The sequence below is a fragment of the Microchirus variegatus genome (genome assembly GCF_963457635.1).
Source record: "Microchirus variegatus genome assembly, chromosome: 1".
In the NCBI taxonomy this organism is placed as follows: Eukaryota; Metazoa; Chordata; class Actinopteri; order Pleuronectiformes; family Soleidae; genus Microchirus; species Microchirus variegatus.
This window is the reverse complement of record NC_139802.1, coordinates 3,336,707-3,353,893: the sequence shown is the minus strand read 5'-3', so window position 1 is coordinate 3,353,893 and position 17,187 is coordinate 3,336,707. Positions and strand designations below refer to the sequence as shown.

General features: G+C 40.0%; 1 protein-coding gene across 1 annotated transcript; it reads left to right on the top strand.

Annotated features, from left to right (window-relative positions):
- Nucleotides 1–292: 292 nt before the first annotated feature.
- Nucleotides 293–16,586, top strand: cers2b (ceramide synthase 2b; the record flags this gene model as incomplete). The annotated part of the gene is made up of 11 exons (XM_083893072.1): nucleotides 293–585; nucleotides 10,208–10,381; nucleotides 10,770–10,887; nucleotides 10,990–11,108; nucleotides 13,041–13,098; nucleotides 13,368–13,418; nucleotides 14,177–14,269; nucleotides 14,678–14,806; nucleotides 15,042–15,148; nucleotides 15,256–15,409; nucleotides 16,431–16,586. The coding sequence occupies exons 2-11, from the start codon at nucleotides 10,209–10,211 to the stop codon at nucleotides 16,584–16,586; spliced, it is 1,158 nt and encodes a 385-aa protein (XP_083749198.1). The 5' UTR covers nucleotides 293–585; nucleotide 10,208.
- Nucleotides 16,587–17,187: the final 601 nt, after the last annotated feature.

Here is a 17,187-nt window from a genome sequence, read left to right as displayed (position 1 = left end):
GCTATTATGTGTAAGGGAGTGAATGAGAGCTTGGTGGACGTCATCTGCGTCCCTCCCTCCTCGTTTTGCCCTCCCTCCTCCCTCCTCCCTCCCTCCTCCCTCCCTCCGTCCGCTCCTTTCGCTCGTCTGCTCTGCGGGCCAGACTTCCACCTCTGGCCGGCCACTCACCGAGACTGACTCCCGAGAAACACATGGGGACGAAATAAACTGCGACACACGACGAGTGAGAAAGAAATTTGTGGGGAGGGGGATTTCCGGCCGCATTGACCCGTTCACTTGGTCTGCTCTCGGTAGCTAGTTTTATGTTTCTCTTCCCGTTATTCTTCTTTCACAGAAGGAAAAAAACAAACTTTTTATTTCTCGATGGAAACATGTAAAAATCAGCCTGGACACTGAACTTGAACACAGACTGCGCCTCCTCCTCCTCTGAGCACTAGCAGCGGGCTGGACAGTCTCCACGGGACCGTTAGGTTTACAGCTAGCTAGGTGGGACCCGGAGAGCACACAGTGGAGAAAAGACGACACAAGACTTCTGGCCTCACACTGAGCTCGACTTTACTACGCACTGCGTTGGAAAACTCCAAAGTAAGTCATTTTTCGTGTTCATGTAAGCTAGTAGCATACATTATTATTAGTTCATATGAGCGTCAGTGTGCTTGCGACGTTCCGCATTTTCGTGTCGCTCACACGTCATTACGCACTTAAGTCCCGTTTGAGGGTGATGATAAAGATTTAACGGACTGTTTTAACTACTAAAAGTCATACATGGCGTCATTGAGTCAATAGTGTTTTAATGGAGGTCTTGTCGCCGTGTATTTGTGTTGTCTGATATGAAGACGTGAGGTCGGCCTGGTCTCCTGCTAATGTCACATTATCACTGTAACTACACACACACACACTCAGATACAGCCTTGTACATGTCCTGTATGACATGGTTGTGGTTTTCACCACTACTCTTTACTCCACTGCATGTCCTGTATTTTGTAGGCATGCTGTGTACACACCTAAAGAAAGAACAATATCATTTGGTCACTAAAAGAAACAATTGGTCTACCTCTAGATTAAGTCTCCAGTGATGTTGTCTTAAAAGGAAATGCGAACTAAAAGTCAAACCCAACACAAAAACAGCATCCAATTGTTTCTTTTAGTGACCAAATGATATTTTTAGTGACCAAATGCTCTCCCTTTTTAATCATTTTCTAAAAATTGACTTAAGATCATGAGATCATTACTTAAAGAACCGTTATGTAGTTTTGTTTTCAGAAACTTCAAGTGGTGCTAAGGGGAGTAAAACTAAATCCAAACATTTATTTATTTGACAATGTTTACCTTTTGAGTACCTGTATCATGTAGATAATATTTAGGTGATACATTACATTGCAAGACAGATTGTACGTGTTGTTTAAAAAAAAACCAAAAAAAACCAAAAACAAGTTCAGTAATACTATTAAAATATTATATTGTAAAACAGAAAGACTGACAAACCCAAACCCACCCAGAAGTGATTAACTGAATGTTCCTATTTAAACAGTTCAGGAACACTTTGTCAGGAAAGTTTGTTCTGCATAGTTTTTTTCTTTACTAAATTTCTCATAGTGATGTTTAGGTGAGGAACTACTGGACTACAGACCAGAACTAGCTCCACTTTGACCAGCTACAACAATGTAGATGTAAATAAATTTGATGCATCAATATTAACAAGTGTATATTAATCAGTTACTGTAGAATGAATACGGTTTAGTACAACTTTAAACAATATAATAAACAGAAAAACAAGCCCAAAAAATCTAATTATTGATGACAATGATACCAACTATGATATGATAAGATTTTCCATTGAGTACTGATTACTCAGTGTAGTTGAAGACAGGAATGTTGCCCAGACATTCATTGTATTGCGGTTTTTCTGTGTTGTATTTGGTTATCGTTATCCCACAGAGGGATTCAATTAGCATAACAGTATTACCTTTTACACCTCCCCAACAGGTCTACTCAAATCAGTATGCGGACTGATTAAATCTCCCCTTCAATTCTTTTATCAGGGTCACAGATCAGTGTTAAAGGCCCTGAAGGTGACTTTCTTGTGATTGACTGTCTCCACCTGGATTATTTAACATGCTTCCCGCTTTACAGTATGACTTACACTTTGGGATCGTGGTTAAACAGAAAACAACTGTTTTGTTGTGGGTGCGGATATGACTCACTCTCAAAACCCTCTGGCCCAAAATGCCTAAGGGATGACCCGTGTTACAGCTAATCACACATGTCCAGAAAGAATTCAAGCCTTCAGAACTGCCACATCATCCCACAGTATTTGTATTAAGTTTTTTTCTGTGGTGTGTGAGTTGTGGTTGTATGTGGGACCACAAGAAGTAAAGGCTGTCACTACAGAAGTTGGACATAATTAGATGTATACCCATTACTTACTGTAGGCTACAGTTAGACTGATATTGGTATTTGACAGGGCCACACTTTTTATAATCAGTCATTGCATGCATCCACAGTTGTTCTCACAGACCCCTGAGAGTGAGAGATTCATGTCTTGGATCAAACACTTGGTATAATCGGTCATAGCTGTTGGAGTATAAAGCTATGCAACATGTATTTTACAGGATGTATTTCATTTACAGCCCCTTTAACACATTCAAATGTCTTGTTTTATCAACAAGCTAGTATAAAGCTCTCAATAAAACAAACAGCACTATACTCAAGTGTCCACTCCATTAAACACGGGACTGAATCAAAGTGTACTTTTTAATTTACTACAGGACTCTCTATCAAAACAATAACTATAGTTTATTGATTTCAGGCATTAGCAATGGGAATCATTGTCTTGCTGGGTTGTCTGATGACTGTGTGTGCTTTACGGGGAGATTTTCTGCAGCAGAATGTGCAACGAGTAGTCCTGATCGATCAGTGACAAATGCACTCAAAACAAACTAGTAGCAACACATATTTCCTTCCTCTCTGATGTTCCGAAGAGGGCTTGCTCAGGAAGTTATAGCAGAGACGGGTAAAGTGGATGATGTCTTTAAAACAGGGGTCTCAAACTGGCGGCCCCCCAATGAATTACATGCGGCCCCCCACTTAATATCATGTTATAATGAAAACATGGCCCACGACCTCACCATCTTTTATACACAGTGTGTAGCTGAGGCACAGCTGATAGATATATAGAATATATGTTTGCTAGCAATGTTTTTTATCACAGTTATAAGAACACATTTGGTCATAATTATCCCATTATTAAATGTATCACATACAACATTCAATTACATATATAAATACGCTTGTTGGGGCCCAAGCCACGAATGTCAGTGACCGAAACGGCTCCTGGTACACATTTTAATTACAGTTGTCCACACTTTTATTTATGTAATTTAAAATAATTATTTTACCCACTTTTTGTTCTCTAGGCCGGCCCCCTCTTGACCACAATAGATGCACATTGGCCCCCAGGTCATTTGAGTTTGAGACCCCTGCTTAAAAAAGGTGACCAAAATGAAATGACCTATTACCTTGAAAATAAATTAGTATTTCAATGGATGTAACGACTGATTTAAGACTGTTTTGACTCATGTCAATACTCTACCCAACAAAATATGTAACATTAGTTTGATCATTTTTAGATATTTTAATGCAGAAATATCAGATTCATATTATTTATTTAATTTTCTTCTGCTGACTTATTTGATTGAATCTGTTCCATTTTGTTCCATTTTGACTACAGTCTTGTGACCATATGTTCAATTGCTCCTCTGTCTCTGAATCATCCAACTCTAAAACCTGTAAACTCATCATTGACTCCTCGTACCATGTGTTTCCTAATGTTTTAATATACGTACCCAGTTTACATAGACAACAGACTATTGTGACCAAATTTACAATATAAATTGTGATACAAGGGCAAACGCGAGATGAAAAACCTAATATTTTTTTTGAAGAGCTAGACCAGACATTTCCAAGAGTCACGAGAATCACAACTTTATTTTATGAATGGCATTTAAAACATACACACAACTCTTAAGCATAAGGTTGGAAAAAAAACCCTCTGGGAATGACAGGTCTTAACTGCACAGCATCTATGCTGCCTCATCCTGCTGTGTCTGTCTCCATCTGTTTAAAGTGTGTGGTTCAAGTGATTCAGCTGACAGTGAACAACTTAAGTATGAATGATATGAGTAAATGGGTAGTTGTTTACACAAATAGATGGTATTTTATGAGTCAGCCACCATGACTCGTGATCTCCTTGTCATTCAGAGAAACAAAGTTTGGTTGACACCATCAGGTTTTGTTCATTTGTGGGCAGTGAATGAGGAGGCTGAAGCTCTCCCCTTCTTATTGTGGCAGTAAGTTTACATTCTCCAAATATTCCTGGTTGCTGTACCAGGTTCCAGTCTGGTCTGTTTAGGTTTCCCCAAGAAGACTTTTATCCTTTTATCATTTCTGAAAGACAGCAGTTTAGGTTTGTAAACTATGGAGCTGAAAAGAGACATACTGGTAACAGCTGGAGCTATGCTCTCTCCTCCAGTAGCTGGAGGTCTGTTTACAGTCACTGGATCATTCATATAGAGGAAGAGAAAAAGAGACAGTCAGAGGACTTCCTGTCTCCCTCCCCCACCAGAGGCATCCTTTATTTTTATTGGACCTCTGAAATGGTCAGAGTTTAGTCATATGATCCTGAGAGCCAATGGAATGTGGTGTTAGGAAAGCTGTGGGGGGAAAAGTGCCGTAAGTGCTGAATTAACTGGATGATCTCAACAAGTAACCCTAAAAAAATCCTGTGGGTTCTGAAAGCTTTATCCGCTCAGCTCACTGCTGCAGCGGTGTCAAGTTTTCCTTGTTTAGATGCAGGTTTTTGTTTATATTTGGGAATGTGAATCAAAGGATGCTCTATTGATCCTAATTGTGCCTGATTAACAGTTTAAGGACGGTTGTTGTTATTATGGGAAGTCATATATTACACAGTGAAGTTCGTGCAGACTACTGGTGTGTCTCTGTCCTGTGAACCATCTAAAGCCCAATGCTCAGCGAGGCGTTCTGTTGCAACAGGAAACTGGGAACTGTGACTAAGATGACATGATGTGGAACATAACTGACACATTCATCCATGACACTGTCGGTGTCACCAGGATCATTACCTCAAGCATTACTTTACCAGTCTTATATTTCTGCTTGTGTGTCTGACAATATAAATGTGGAACCTGTATGATTTCAGTTATAGGGGATTTGGTGAAGCCAGTGGTTAAAAATAGTAACAACGACTGAAGTCCAATACAGCAAACCCTCACAGATCAGCTTCTTTGTTAGAATTACAACATAAACGCAAAATATTTATCTGTTTACAATGTATGTTTGCAGCTTAGCAAACTCATGCTGTAAAAATGCATTATGGCAAACTCTGACACTAATGCTGAAAACAAATATAGTTATAGATGACATGTACATTTATTGTATGATCATAATGTAATCAGTAGACACATTTACTCTCTAGACAATCTCACTTAAAGGCACTGTAAATGTACACACACACACACACACACACAGAGCATGTTAAGGAGAGTAATCAGGAACACCTGGGATTTCAGGGTATTTCCTACAGTCTCATGGTACTATACATATCACGATTCAGAGGCCATGATATAATTCATATTGTGATACACAGTTGTTTTGAATAATGACCATACCCTTTTACAGAATTTATTATACTAACCCTTATCAGCAAGGGCAATGGATCTGTTTGAGATAAGTGTCTGTTGCATCATATTATTTGACCTCTGCTGCTACCTACTGGCTTTACTTTAGGTCTTTGTGTCTTAAGACTGCCATCACAACGTTTGCTGCCATATCAATTCAATAATGTCTGAATTTACCTCATGATATTCTTCCATATTCACTTTTTTTTTTAGCATTATTCCAGTGATAACTTTGGTTCTTTTCTTACTGGGGGTTATCATCATGGTAATGAACACACCACCTTTAACCTGCTCTGAAGAAGGAAGACTTCAGAGGACATTATAAAAGCTTGTCACTAGCCCAACTGCTTGCCAATCAGACCACCAGAAAAGTAGTTATCATTCCTCCAAGACCTTGACAGTGTTAACAGTAAAGTGATAATAAACAGTGTGTAGCAATTGAATAGATTGGTGAGGGGATGGTTTTCAACAAGTCAGGCTGACTATTTCCAGTATGCTGTCAGCCAAAGATGCACAGAGTATTTAGCAACACATATATGATTTAGCGGAGGCTGTACACAGTACATGTTTACCAGAAGTGAAGGAGCTGGTTTATATTTAGCAGGTTGTAACTGATGAATACCAAATGATGTTTCAGACTTTACAACACTACTGTAGTGTAATTTAGCTGAATTTATAACCCTAAATAAATATTATCACATTAGTTATTATAGCTTTATTTAAAGGTGCATTATGTAATAAATCTAAAGCAACTGGCCATAAAATCCTCCTAATATGTCACAGAGACTCAGGAATAATGTTCATATAACAAACTGAACTCACCAACAACAACAGTACAGACAAAATATTTGCATAAAAAAAAATATTTTGCAGACTGCAAATCATGTTTATGTTTTGAAATCATGTTTTGGCATGTGGCGCCACCTACCGCCGTCTACCAGTCATTGCAGTCAGTAGAGTCTCGGCTGCCGAGCAACCACGGGTTGCCAGTTACGTCAGAAAACGAAACCTAAAAGATCTTTGATCCCTGACAGGAGTCATGACACTGTTGAGGTTTTTTTCTTTTTAATTCTGCCACTGCAGTTCTCAGCAACATGAAGCTGTGTGATGATAACTGGGGATAAAAAGTGAATCCTCCCCATGTTTATGAATATAGATTGATCACATCAGCGATAACCTGCTTGTCTCATCTTTCAGCTGTGGCATATCAATCTTATCTCTTATTAGTATTGTTATAATAATTTGCTCACCATCAGAGAAATAAAGCAACCCTCACTCAGCAGCAGACCTTAATGATTATTTTGATTACATCATTAGCCTGGCCATTTCCCCGCAGGCGTCAGTCTCACAGTCTCTTGACGACGTTACATGGAATGATCAACCACGCCTCTTTTCGGAAAAGTCAGATGGGAAAACCCCAAGTCAAAGTAGAAAGTTGATTTTTTAAGCTTCCATTAATGGATGAGACAGCAAAGACATTTACTGAGTGTGAGAAACCTGTTTTGTTACCAGACCCAGCTGAGTTAGCGGCTGATGTTAGGCTTAGTGAAGCCGGATAACGAAGATATATGGGTATGCAGATCTTGTTTCGTAGCACAGGCCACAGACATGCGAATTAGTTTACAAGAGTTCCCGGCATGTTGCAGAAGAGTCATTCAAAAAATATCCTGCAAGCTGTCATTCAGACAAGTGACATGGGTCTGTTGAGAATCTGTTGTTTATTTATGGCCCTTTTCCACTATGGTCCCAGCTCGCCTCGGCTCGCCACGGCACGGTTTAGATTGGTTGGTTTCCACTACAAAAATAGTAACAGAGTCATCACTGCACAGCTGCATGAAACTGCCATGATTACATGCGTTAAAGCAGTGGTTTTCAGTGTAAATGAATCATTAGAATATGTTAATTAAAACTATTTGTGCAGTACTTCCTCCATGACCAGAGCACAGACTCCGTCTGACACTGGACTGAAATGCAGTGGCTGTTAAATGTTGAGATTTTAGACATTTCCCTGGTAAATTGTTGGATATTAACCAACGTTCGTAACGCACTTTTGTGGGAAATGTGAAGTCTTTTTAACTGATCTACAGTTTGGCATTGTTCGGCTTGATTCTTGTGTGGGAAATGTCTTCCTGTGACAGCACTCTGACCAATCAGTGGCCGCATAGTACCTGCTTGTAACCTCACCAGAGCAGGTACTATAAAAAGTACCTGGTATCAGGTACTATGCTAGTGGGAACGCAACTTAGCCGCGCCATGCCGAGGCGAGTCATGTGTGTGAGAGAAAGAGTGCATTGTTTTTTCAAATTCCATTCAGTCTATGTCAATGATTATCACAACTAGAACATTTCTCATGAAGAATCATAATTTGATCTATACTCAGGTCACCTGAACTTTGCTCTCAAAGGATGTTTTGTGTGTATTTTTTTCTTCTCCATGTTTACCCAAAACACTCACAAAAACCATACCTGGTTGAAACAGATTGCTTATGATTTATGAAATTATGATATTAATTATTTGGGTCTTTATTCTGCGATGATTTTTGACCTCAGAAGCATGAAGAATATTTTTTTTTACAACTGACTGTTTTCAGCTCCACTGGTACTAATACAGGTGAAACACCGGGAGATTACATTTATGGTCTGGAGGGAAAAAAGTTAAACCAGAAACCAGTTAATTCTAAGAAAACAACAAACCGAAAACCATTTAACACATCTGAGATAAAACATTTTTTTAAAATTACAGTGTATATGTTGTATCTCAAAGTGGCTGCCCAGTGTATTAACATATTTAAATACTACTGTAAACTGAGCGCTGTTATAATTCTACTGAAGCAAAGTAATTTTTTTATTGTGATTAAATAGTAATTGGTAATATATGCGTCATGAATAGTAGTCGTCATCACTGCTGCTGTATTAAAGTTTACAATGTGTTGCCCATGATCACAAACTGAATACTTTTTGGCACGCGCTGCATTATATTTTGTGAAAAAAACAATCAGTGGTCTGCAGACATAGATAAGGACTTCTTGTAATTGTATGCATGCACACTTAAGCCCAATTTATACTTCTGCGTAAAGTGCTCTGCGTAGGCTACGTAGAGACTCTGCGTCGACGCAGAGACTGTCGAAGAGCCTCTGCGTCGTCTCCGTCTGCACGAAATATTTTTTAAGTGTCCGTCACTCCGTCAAGGGACAACGGAGACGGCAAGAGCTGCGATTGGTCCTCAGGACAGGCGGAGCTGATCCCCGCCGATAACGCCGCTGCCGAACTATAAATACGTCATATCTTAACACACACAGCACATGTTTAGACCCTAAATGGCCAATTTCTCGCCTCAAATTATCTTAAAACTGCGTTCCGTGACACAGAAAAGTGAGAAACGACCACTGTTTCAACAACAACAGTCTTTCTCTCTCTTTCTTTCTCGGACGCCATTGCTCACTGTAGCCAGAAGCACAACAACCTTGCGCAGCGACCCCTACTGTTCGGGCGGGAAATTGCAGCGAGTGTCCGTCACCACGACGCAGAAGTATAAATGCTCGAGGCGTCTCCGTGGTGACGCAGACGGATAACGCATACGCAGTCGGAGAAGTATAATGTGGCCTTTAGGTGAAAAAGTATCATCAGTGTGGGTTAATTGCACCCTGCTTTTCTTCAGAACGACCTTTACCACAACATTATTTTAAGTGTGAATTAAGCATCACATAATAATTTGATATACATTAAGTCAGCTTTAGCTCTCTTGACCAAAGAGGGAATTCTTCTTGATTACTGGCAGGGAGCGGCAGGCTGGGGATGGGCGTGGAAGTGAAGCGGTTACATGGTTTTGGCATGCACAGCTGCAACGGCTGGGAGGGGAGAAGTTGGAGCTCTGCAATGGGACTACAGAGATGGAGTGTGTGGGGGTGCCCCTACGGCTTTAGACATACTGTCCGGATGAATCATGACTCACATCCTTCAGATGCTACGGCTCCCTCACCACCAGTTCTAATTTCTTTCTCTGCCGCTCCCTGCCAGCAACAGCAATCCTCATCTCTGCACTCTTAATAAGTCAAAGCCAGCTTTAACAGCTGGTGTCAACTGTTGAGGGGACCGTTGAAAGGTGTTAAAAACTTAAAGACCAAAATCCTCTTTTGTTGCTTTCTCATCCCTCACATGGGCATCCTGTGGTCATGCTCCATGAGGTCTGTCATATGTGTTAGGAAAAACCTACGGGCAGGCTTTAAATAAAATGGAAACATTGACACCGTCATGTTATTTTGTTAATTACTTGGTGACATACACCAATAACAAATGTCTACCAATAGCCATAGGTCCGTATGATTTCTGCTTTAACCTAACTTAGCTATAACCCCTATAGATTTCCTGCCGATTTAGATTTTAGGTTGAGTATTTTTTAAGGGTGTCTGGATTCTGCCTCCACAATGTGTATCAAGGTTTTGGGTCTGAAGGATTCGCAGCCTCATAAACTTATAAAAGTTGTGCTGACTCCTTGTGTGTCCTGTGTTGCAGAATGCTGTCAGAGCTGAGTGAGTGGTTCTGGCAGGAGAGGCTGTGGTTTCCAGAGGGTCTGGGCTGGGCTGACCTGGAGGATCGCGATGGACGAGTATACGCCAAAGCCAAAGATTTGTGGGTGGCTTTGCCCATCGCCCTCGTATTCCTCGTCATTCGACAGATCTTTGAGAGGTCAGTCCTGTCATTAATCGTCCATATTCACTGCCTGTGCCCATATTTGCATGTCCTTCCATGTCTGCTGGCTTTGCATCTCTTCTTTCCATTAGTCGTCCCCTCCTGATTTTTAATTCAATAATTTACTTCAGAATGCTTTTGTCTCTTGCTTTCTTCCTCAGTAATTATTTTGCATGGACAATGCATATAAATAAACATATCTATAAATATGCCAGCGTGAGCCAAATGGCTTAATTATTTTTCCAATTTTGGTGTATTATCTCCCACACCCTAAAGGCATTTCATGTTTCTTCAGTTTCTCACTGTTTCTAACTTGACTTCATTCAATTGTATTTTCCTTTCACAGTTGTTTCCGTCTCAACAACTTTTTTTTTTATTATTTCAGGACCGTAGCTACACCCCTGGCCTCTCTACTCGGTGTGAACGAGAAAGCACGACGCAAAGCGCCTCCCAATCCCTCGCTGGAGTCCTACTACTGTAAAATTACCAAAAACCCCACACAGGTAAATGTTAACACACATTTAAAACAATGTTATTTTATGTGATGTCAAACGAAAACAAACGCTTAAATGTGGCCGCTTTTTTGTTTTTATTCTGTGTTTCAGAGTTCAATAGTGACTCTTAGCAAGCAGTCCGGCTACTCGGAAAGACAAGTGCAGCGATGGTTCAGGAGACGGAGGAACCAGGACCGACCGAGTTTGCTCAAAAAATTTCGAGAAGCCAGGTTAACAAACGCACTCATACTTGCTGTCTTTTAAACACGTGCTGTAGAGCTACAGGTCAGGCTGAAGCAGCGGCCCTGCCTTGCGTTCCTCTTGCTATATGAGGACATTTGTAGTGGCAAAAGTACCCCTCTATTTTTAACATGAACTTGCAATGCCACTCTGCTGCTGCCATGCCTGTAGCCTCTACTCTTCATACACGCACACACATTCTAATTAGCACAGAGGGTTCTGTCTCCATTGTTGGTTATTTCTATGTTTGAGCAATTACTGTAGCAAAAGCAGACTTAAAACAACATGAAAACCCAATGATACAAACATTATTGAAGTTAATCTCAGCTGGAAGGAGTCACGCTGTGGCAACTAATGATACTTACAGTTTGATGATATAAATACAGTATGTCACTAATGGTGCCGTCGACAGACTGTAGAGAGCATGATGCTGTCAGCGTTATGAGGATTGAAGCGCAGACAGATACTGAATGACATATGGACAAACACACAACATTTGAAGCTGATTCATTAATGCATTTCTTCATCCCATGTGTTGTGCTTCATACAGTATCTCAGTATACAATATTGGCATCATTTTCATGGCCATTATTCACGTTTAGATCAATGTAAGTGCCTTAAAGGGTCAGTTCACCCATACTGTAGGAGACAGTATGGTTTTTTTAACAGTTTTTACTGGAATGGCTTAAACGTGAACTGTAGAAAGTCCATTTCAAAAGAAATCAGTTTTTTCTTTTTATGTCATTATTGTCTAAAGTACTATTCAGACGGGATTAGTTTTACTACTCCACGACTCGGTCTGGTAAAGGGCTCCTTGGACAGATTTACCCTGATTTACCCATCCCAGTTGTGGTAGTTTTGCTGAGATGTCTTGTCCTGTGCAAATTGGCCGTTAATATTATAGATGTCCTGTAGTAAAAGGACATTACTCCGTCTCCCCATGTAACACTAATCCCATTCGAATAGTGCTTAAGATGGTAAGAATATTTCTTTAAAACCATTGCAGGAAGTAGAGTAGAAGTTATTTTTTAATCACATGTACATGATCAGATCATGTTTCAATATTTCATGGTTTAGCTAAAGTCGTGATGATCAATTAATTGTTTTGATCCGAGTAAAATTTGACATTCGACATTTTTTTGCATTTTATCAAGCCACGGTGTGTGTGTGTGATTTTGTTTTGTAATTTATTAATAAAACTACTTGTTAACTCAATATCTAGCTTTACTATAGATGCCCAGTAAAGTTAGAAAATAAAAGCAAAAGGATGTGTAACTTAATATAAGTAAAAATCAGTTTTTTTGGCAAACTGACCCATCTGTGTGTATCTGAATTATAGTCACATTTGTGCACATGTGGTAGTGGCCTGATGTTTGACATATGATGTGCATGCTTGTGACTGCATGTTTTCCACTCTGTGGTCATGGTGTGCCTTTCACTGTGTGTTTGACATTTCCTCCTCTGAATCACTCTATTGTTTTTCTCCCTCGTTGCCCTGACTGGTGTATTTTTACACTCTTGCTGGCTCTTTTTCCCGAGTCCATCTTTCTCTTCCGTCTCGTCTCTGTGTTTGTTTTTGTAGAAAATGTCTTTTTAAACCCGTATAAGAAGCTGCAGTGGGAATGGCGCGTCATTGTTTGCGTTGTAGGTTATTAACAGGGGCGACAGCATTTGACAGCTCTCATTGTGTTCCGTTTTGAGTGTGTGTGGCTTTGTGTGTCCTAATTTGACATTCTCAGCGTAGATCACCAGATTTTTTTTTCCCCAGCTGTCCATTCCACCTGAAATCTCTCTCTCCTCTATGCATTATTGTGTGTCTGATGCATTAATGTGTCTTCTGGTAGAAAATGTGTCTATTGTCTTTACCTATTGACTGAATAGAGAGTGTGTTTGTATGTGTGTGTGTGTGTGTTCTCTTACAGTTGGAGATTTACCTTTTACCTTCTTGCTTTCATTGCTGGCCTGGCCGCCCTCATCGATGTGAGTACTGCCATTTTAGCCTGAACCGTATCTCCTCCTCACCCTCCTCTTCCTCTCATTTCTTATTTTCCCATCCTGATTTGTCAGCTGCCCTTCCAGTTGTAACCTGGCAGTGTGTCCATGGTAGTCTGTCTTTTTTTTTTTTGCTGCAATAACCTCACCTTTTGCTCGTCAGGGGGGGCAGTAGTGACTCAGTGCTTTGCTGAGTCAGTTACTGTAAATACACAGGTTGTTGTTCTGCTGTCTCACTCTCTTTCATCCCCTTCCAGAAACCTTGGCTGTACGACCTGAAGGAGATGTGGCAAGGCTTTCCTGTGCTGGTACGTCTTTGGGATGTTTATATACACACTGAAAGCACCAGGGTATCTCTCATAAATGGCATAAGTGCCATGTCATCTAGGATGTGCCATTGCTTCAGCCAATTATTTTTCTGACATTCATGGGTTATTCAGTATGCTACTCTTAGTTTTTGTTTTAAAATATTTTATATTCATTATTTATTATTTATATTAGTTCTAAAATATAAATAAAAATGTGTTGCCCATGCTATCCGGGGTTCCCCCGGAAGAGCTGGAGGAAGTGTCCTGCGAGAGGGAGGTCTGGGCGTCCCTTCTCAGACTGCTGCCCCTGCGACCCGGCCCCGGATAAGTGGTGGAAAATGGATGGATGGATGGAAATGGATGCCCATGTTATTATTCTATTCTTTGACATAATCATAAATAATGTATTAAATTGCACTGTAATTTGGCGAACAATGCAGAATATGCAATGCTAATACCCAAATCAAGACACATCTCAGCGTTTCCCACAGTTGATTCTGTGGCAGGCCCACCACAAATTGATCAATGCATGGGAAACCCTGTGTCTTAATACAGCGTTCAAATGAAATGTCACACACACACAGTTGTCGGTTCTGTATCATCTGTATTTCAGAAAATAATCAGGTCAAAGGTGTCTACTTGGGCTCTAAGTTTGTGTGACGACCTTTCTCACTATTTACTGACATTAAAATGGATTGACATCAAGCGAATACAGGGCACATTGATCAATAAAGTTCTGTTTTTTTTTTCCTCTGCAGACTCTCCTGCCATCACAGTATTGGTACTACATGATTGAGCTGGGTTTCTACGGCTCTCTGCTCTTCAGTGTCGCCTCCGATGTGAAACGCAAAGTGAGTGAATTTGACTTGCATCCAAACAAAAGTGAATGGAACATAAATCTGTAATTCATACAGAGAGGTTTAGCCCCTTGTGTGATTATTATTTTCCTTCTATGACCCGTACAACAGTCATGTTATCAGTTTGACACCTGGCATGGGCTGTGTGTGGACATTAGACTGTTGTTACACGTGTGAATGTGTGTGAGTGTCTGGACTTTACTCAGCCGGGGTCAGAGTGAGGAAAATCTTGCTGAAGAAAAACAAAGAGGTGTTTCAGCACAGAATTAACCTAGAGTGTTAAGAATGTTTTAAACAAGCACACACACACACATATATACACACGTATACTCTATTTCCAACCATTTATTCTCCACCAGAACCCGTAACATGTCTGTTTCCACCACGTTTCCTTCTTTTAAGGACTTCAAGGAGCAGATTGTCCACCATGTAGCGACCATCCTCCTCATCAGCTTCTCCTGGTGTGTTAACTACATCCGTGCTGGAACCCTAATCATGCTTGTGCACGACTCCTCCGATTACTTTCTAGAGGTAATGTCTTGCCATATTAAAATGTGTATGTTGATTGTTGTGTCATGTATCCCTATCAATAAAAAAATAATACCATTTAAAATCATTCAAAACAGTATTAAATTAGATGTAAGTTTTGTATTGGGTTCTGTGAGTGCTGTGATTTCTATGATGTCACTACACTGCCACCTAGTGGAGCAAACATCATGTTGTGGCCAGTTTATCCTCAATTTTCCTTCCTCTTTTCCTCTTTCAGTCTGCAAAGATGTTCAACTATGCTGGGTGGCGTAATGCCTGTAACTACATCTTCATTGTGTTTGCTGCAGTCTTCATCGTCACTCGTCTGTTCATCTTCCCATTCCGGTACAAACCTATACAAATATAAAAAAATTAAAAACCGAAATGTATTCTAATGTATTTCTCAATGTAGTTTTTGTCTTTGTCTTAATTCTCACTGTGTTGTGTTGCAGCATTATATACTGTACGTGGATTTACCCAGTGACCGTCTACAAGCCCTTCTTTGGCTACTACTTCTTTAATGGGCTTCTGATGGTTCTGCAGTGTCTGCATATCTTCTGGGCTGTCCTCATCATACGCATGGCAGTCCGCTTCCTCACCAACAATGTAAGAAAATAGGCCAATCTTGACCATTCCAGCGCTCACATTAGACTCAGAGGAGCATTATTGTTCATGTGGAATTTGTCGACCTTTTAGATTAATAATATGTAATTTTTTTTCCCTCAGCTTCATAAAGTGGCCTTGCATACCTTAAAGGGTGCTGTTTAAGTCTACATTATTATTGTTTTTCATTATTATTATGATTGAAATAGTTGAGCTAGAGATTGTACAGCAAAGCTGAAAGACGAGAGGTTGAGCAGATTCAGGGAATAATTGTCTGTAGAATTGTCACTACGTCATATTTTTAACCTTTGATAATTTATTATTATATGATTATAATAGATTATCAGAGCTTTTTTGAATAAAATATGAAGGAACATAAAGTGGGTGTATCAATTGAAAATGTGACTTGAAGATTCAGGTTTTTATTCTTTAAAATCCGCATATAGTATACAGCAGGGGTCACCAACGTGGTGCCCGCGGGCACCTGGTAGCCCGCAGGCAGCCAATACGGTGCCCGCGGGCTCACTTCACTTCACCTCACTTGCATGTATCCGTATGATCGCTCAGTAAAATATCTTTGATATTGTTTATAAAAACTGGTAATCGTTAGGAGTAAGCACTGGAATTAATGTGTATGCAGTTGAATGCATAATATTAATCATTTAAATGGTAAACAAAAAAAATAAAATGTTAATGTGGTAGCCCTCCATATTATTTTTTACCCTTAAGGTAGCTCTCATCTCAAAAAGGTTGGTGACCCCTGGTATACAGTATTGCAGCTTTGATTACAGAGACAGTGTGAGAATGTATTCCACAAAAACAATGAAAAATTAAGAATAATCATGTGTTTGTCCACTTATTCAACATAATCATGCATGCAGCTGAATTTCTGAGTTTGTTATGACACTGACAAGAGCAGCAGTACACTACATCAGAATGGAAGCTCTTTATACATTTATGATGCCTCTCTAAAAGGCCTTGTTTTCTCACACTGTGCCTTTTTGCTTTTATTTTATTTTTTCAGGAAAAAGTAGATGATGAAAGGAGTGACAAGGATGAAACGGACGAATCAGAGGAAGAGGAGGAAAATACGGTGCACGATAAAAAGAGCATGATGAAAAATGGACCAGTGCAGAACGGTCATGCAGTCTACAACAACAACCACAGCAAGACAGAATGAAAGCAAACAAGTGTCAAGATGAAGGAATGTGGGACGGACTCATATCCCCTGAGTAGGGGAGCAGGAGGGAGGGATGAAAAGAGAAGGAGGGAAGGGGCAGGTGGTCATTCTTTTAAAAAACAAGAACACCAGGTATCCTGAGAAAATATGACACTAATTCCTTTGCACGACACAAAAACACACTAACACGTGTACATTCATACTTTTAGAGGGCACAGAATCCCTGCAGATGTTTCACATCAAAGTGACAGGTGGGTTTTTTTTGTGCTTTTTCATCAGAGAAAAATCGATCACTGTCAAAGTGAGACAACAGTCCCAAAATATAGGAGACAGGAAAGAAAATGGAGAGGACCAAAAAGTGTGGAGAGGACATACTGTATGTGTAGAAGTGATGCTGCTTCTTCTTTAGCTTTCACGTGCTAACTGTGCCTTAGAGCCAGCTAATTGCTGTCCAAAAGCCATTTTATAGCTTTTATGCTTTAATCTTATGTTGCTTTGTTTCTTTCTCCTTTTTTTGTTTTCTTCTAAAAGAGCAAATGACTGAGTGTTTTCATGAAAGTGTAACGATAGGGCATTGATTCCCCTAATTTTTCTGTCTATG